The sequence below is a fragment of the Rhagoletis pomonella genome, unplaced genomic scaffold, assembly GCF_013731165.1.
Source record: "Rhagoletis pomonella isolate Grant_MI unplaced genomic scaffold, Rhpom_1.0 Rhpom_scaffold_00002, whole genome shotgun sequence".
Lineage (NCBI taxonomy): Eukaryota > Metazoa > Arthropoda > Insecta > Diptera > Tephritidae > Rhagoletis > Rhagoletis pomonella.
Genome location: NW_023458556.1, coordinates 37,994,532 through 37,999,226, shown reverse-complemented (window position 1 = coordinate 37,999,226; position 4,695 = coordinate 37,994,532). Strand labels below are relative to the sequence as shown.

The window sequence follows — 4,695 nt, the reverse complement described above, 5'->3', positions numbered from 1 at the left end:
TTTTTCAAGAAGACGGCGGCGATTCCGCAGCCCCATGAGTCTCTCTAATCCAATTTTACATACCCAGCAAGTAGCCTTACAGTATTCAAAAGGAATTGGCCGCCATGCCAAAAGCGTCGCTTTTTCGTAATTTGACTGCACTACTTAATAACAAAATTTACAACTGGGAAATGTAAACCAAGTTATTACCACAAACCTATTTTTTTTATTTGCTTTTACATACTACACAAATGTTTTGAAATTAAAATTTGTTGCTGGTTGTCTGCTCTTTTGATAACAGTCGCAAAACCAAGCTGCGTGCAGTTGACAGTTGATATACATACTTTGATGGTGTTGTTGCTGTAGCGAAAAGCTGCAATTGTGTGATAATTGAATTTTGTTCTGAGGGTCAATTCCCGTTCTGCGTTATCGTGAATTGATAAAAATAACACCTTCACACCGCAATTATTTCGGTGTTAATTTTATACTTTTCACTTCATTTCACGATAACGCAGAATGGGAATTGACCCTCTGGCCACGTTAAATGTGTTGAACACTTTAAAATGAATTCGTGTCATCATAAAATGAAAATATTAAGTACACTAACACAGTCTATCAAGGGCAATGTAGGCGAGTGATGTGCATTAGGGTTGTATCTAACCGGTAATGGAAATTAAATTCCCACATTGCTGTACCTCTACGTATTTCGATATAATATGATAATGCTAAAATCTGCATAAAAAAGCATATTATACTAAATACGGATTTGTGTATCCAACTTTAATTTTGTTTTATACTTTTATTTCCTTTATTAAATTGTTGTATATCATTTGATATTTTTAATCGACTTCAAAAAAGGAGGAGGTAATCAATTTTTTTTTGTGTTACCGCATAACTTTGGTTAACACGTTAGCCGATTTCTAGAATTCATTATAATTTTTTTTTTAAGGAAAGGTGGTCCCGTATGAATTTGGTTTAGATCCGATCATTACATCATGAAGAAATTAACGGTACTCTTAAATTTGTATATGAGAATTGAAGTCGGTTTTAATTTTTGCTGAAAAATTACTTGTTTTCTTTACTTTATTAACTCCCATCACTATTATTTTTTATCAGCCAGTTAATCGATATTTTATGAGCATTTTTTCTATAAAATATAATTTTTTTATTCAAATACACACTAAGTAAGTATGTATATTTTCAAATCTTTAGATTGTGCAAACGTTAGTCGGTTTACGCCAGGCTTAAAACTAGTCTATTTAACTTTTTCCTAGCCACACCCGCAATTAATTAAACCCCGAGAAATAATAATGCCTTTAACTAAAAAATATACAAATTACCTCTTACACTTTCTTTTTAGAATCTCTGAGAATCCACGCGAATATAAAAAAATTTGGATTGATGGCGGCATACACGCACGCGAATGGATCAGTCCGGCCACCGTCACATACATACTCTATCAGCTTATGTCAAACTGGAAAGATCAACCTGCCTACTTCAAGGAACGCACCTGGTATTTTATGCCCGTTATGAACCCAGATGGCTACGTTTACAGTCGAAGAGTAAATCGATTGTGGCGCAAAAATCGTTCACCTTCGCCATCTTCGAACTGTGTAGGCGTTGATTTGAATCGTAATTTCAATATAAACTGGAATGGTCGCGGCTCATCATCAAATCCCTGCAGCGATACATATCGCGGCAAATCACCAGGCTCTGAGCTGGAAACGCAAGCGGTCACGAGTTTCCTTTTAAAACGTAAAAATAATCTAACTGCATATCTGACTTTTCATAGCTACGGTCAACTGATAGTCTATCCGTGGGCATATAAGGCGGCCAAGGTTAAAGACGCTTCCTTGCTGGAAAGCGTTGGTAAAACGGTAGTAGAGCGCATACGCGAGGCGACGGGCGCTGCTTATCGCGCAGGTGTGACGCATTCCTTGTTGGGCATTGCCGGTGGCGGTTCGGATGATTGGGCACGTGCAGCTTGTGGCACTAAATTCGTCTATACGGTCGAGTTGCGCGACAAGGGCCAAAATGGTTTTGAACTATTGCCATCACTGATAGGCGTTACTGCCAAAGAGGGCATGATTGCTGTTGAGACGGTGGCTCAGGCCATCGGTTAAGAATTATACTTACTACTTTTATTTAATTTATATTTGTATATTTGTAGGTGAGTGATCGAGTGTGTATGAAACTTTCAAAAGCAGGGTTTGAAAAACTGTCAGCAAAGCAGCAACAGCATTACTATTTTTGCTTTTGCTTAGCTTTGAAATTTTCGATTTTGATTCGAACTGCTTTGCTTTTGCTGTGACTTTGAAAAGTTTATTCTGTTTTTTTATCGGCAGTTTATTTAAACAATTTTATTGCTTTTGATTTGCTGTGATAGTGCTTTTGCTGTGCTGTTATCTGCTTTTCTGTGTTGTGCACATGACGCTTTTGCAGCATGGTATATACATATTAGTTCCGTTCCCCAACTTTTATGCGTTAAAACCAGTAAAACTATCAAAAGGCAAAATAAGCCAGAGAACCGAGTACGGGAACGCTTTCTGGTAAATTCCTGTAATTTCTTGCAACTTCTTGCGAGTTAGGGAACGCAACTATTAACTCCGCGATCAATGCAAAGTTTATCAGGGTAAGCGACTAGTGGATTTGCGCACGCATACATATAATATCCTCTGTTTCTGCCAATTCGATGTTTCGCAGCAAATTTATAGTCAAATTGATGTTGATTTGCTGCTGCTGCGCTGTCTTTGTGCTTCCACAAATTGCTTTCGAAATTTCATAGCAAAACGGCAGCCAAAGCATTTGTTTTTTTCTGAATTGCTTTTGCTTTGCTTTCGATATCATACATGCCGAAGTCAAAGTACAGCAAAAGCAAATTAAATAAAAATATTACAGCATTTTCAAACCCTGTATGAAAGTATTAGAATTAAGTTTGCATAAGTATGTTCTGTAAAAAATATATATGTATATATATACATACATATGTACATATGAATATAGTTTATATGTACAACAATTTTAAGCAAAAGCTGGATACATAGATACAAATGTATGTACTTGTGTACCATGCAGTTGCATCTAGAAATTAATAAAACAAAAATTAAGAAATTTACATACATACGTAGATGTTGTTAATAAGTGCTAAGGGTCGTTAACTTATCCTTTTTTAAGTATAGCTATATCAATTCCATAGAAACTTCTGTAGTAAAGTTTAACTATTGATTTAAGTATATACTTTAAAATAGATAAGTTAACGATCGTAAGTGTAATAAATAATATCACCGTCCGATACGATTTTCCGCCCATGAAAAAAATCAAGCATTTCGGAAAGGAGAGACAAAAAAATAGTACCCGTAGATCAAGTCATTTACGGTTTCTATGGGGAAAAAACAACCCTTAAAATCCCTATGCTGAATGGGTCAGTAGCAAATTGCCTATAGTTTCCTCTCTTTAATGATTTCTGCTCTCGAAAAAGTAAATAGTTTATTACTGAAAATATCAAGATTACCGACAACAAGTAATTTTTAGCAAAAAAAAACCGACTTCAACTCCCATATAGAAAAAAAATAATATATATATATATATCTCATGATCCACTGATTAGATCTCAACCAGATTAGTATGGGACCACCTCTGAGACACTACCTTTCCGATGCAAAAAGAATTATTGAAATCGGTTGACGTGGTACAAAGTTATGCGGTAACATACATAAAAAAATAAAAAATATTCCGACGAACTGATAACCTCCTCCTTTTTTGGAAGTCGGTTAATAATTAATTGCCACTTTAGCTTTACGATAAGTTACAGCTTAAAAGAAACAGCGAATAGACTGCTAAAGTAGCTGTTAGACGTGGCAAGTGCAAGTAGTTTTGAAAAGTCTGTCAAACTCCAGAATTTTGCAATGGGTAGGTAGTGTCTCAGAGGTGGTCCCATACTAATTTGGTTTAGATCCGATCATTGGATCATGAAATATATAGATATATATATATTTTTTTTTAAGTCGGTTTTTTTTTACTAAAAATTACTTGTATACATTTGTTAATGTAATAAAAATACTATCAAAATCAATTAAACTCTGATTAATATAAATCTAAAACCAGCTGTTTCACATTTTCTATCGATTTGAGTATGTTCGTTTCAAAAACATGACATCATTACATAAATATTACTCCAAAGCTTGTATGACATCTTACAGTAGTTTGGTTGGAACGATAGTGCAGCATTTAATTTCATAGGTACATAATTTATTAGTACATATCGCCACCTGAGTGGAAGATCGACCTATCTCGGCAGCCAGTTCGAAAACGCCTTATCTCAGCTAAAAATACATTGAAAATGTGCTGAAAAAGGGCGTTTTTGAATCGGAAACTGAGATGGGGCGTTCTTCAACCAAATTCTGAGATAGAGCGTTTTCGAATCAAATTCTGAAGTAGGCCGTTCTTGAAAAGTTTTCTGAGATACGTCGTTTTCGAACTGGCTGCAGAGATAGGTAACGATATATAAAGTCTTTAAATTATGTCGCCAAGAGAACTAAACTAAAACTACCAAAAACATAATATCGAGCAAAATTTTTTACATTCCCAATTCGGTTTGAAGTAAAAACAAGTAAGAAAGGCTAAGTTCGGGCGGAGCCGAACATTAAATACCCGGCGCAAGTATTAAATATATGTTTTTTCACCCTTCCGAAACCTTCCGCTAGATGGTAAGCCGAG

General features: G+C 35.4%; 1 protein-coding gene across 1 annotated transcript in view; it reads left to right on the top strand.

Moving 5' to 3' along the window:
• LOC118733572 (carboxypeptidase A4-like) overlaps positions 1–2,167 on the top strand; it is a 4,363-nt gene extending 2,196 nt beyond the window's left edge. Inside the window, exon 2 of the mRNA XM_036463015.1 lies at positions 1,340–2,167. Within this exon, the coding sequence (XP_036318908.1) occupies positions 1,446–2,102 (657 nt within the window). The 5' untranslated portion in view covers positions 1,340–1,445 and the 3' untranslated portion in view covers positions 2,103–2,167. The remainder of the gene's footprint in view (positions 1–1,339) is intronic.
• Positions 2,168–4,695: the final 2,528 nt, after the last annotated feature.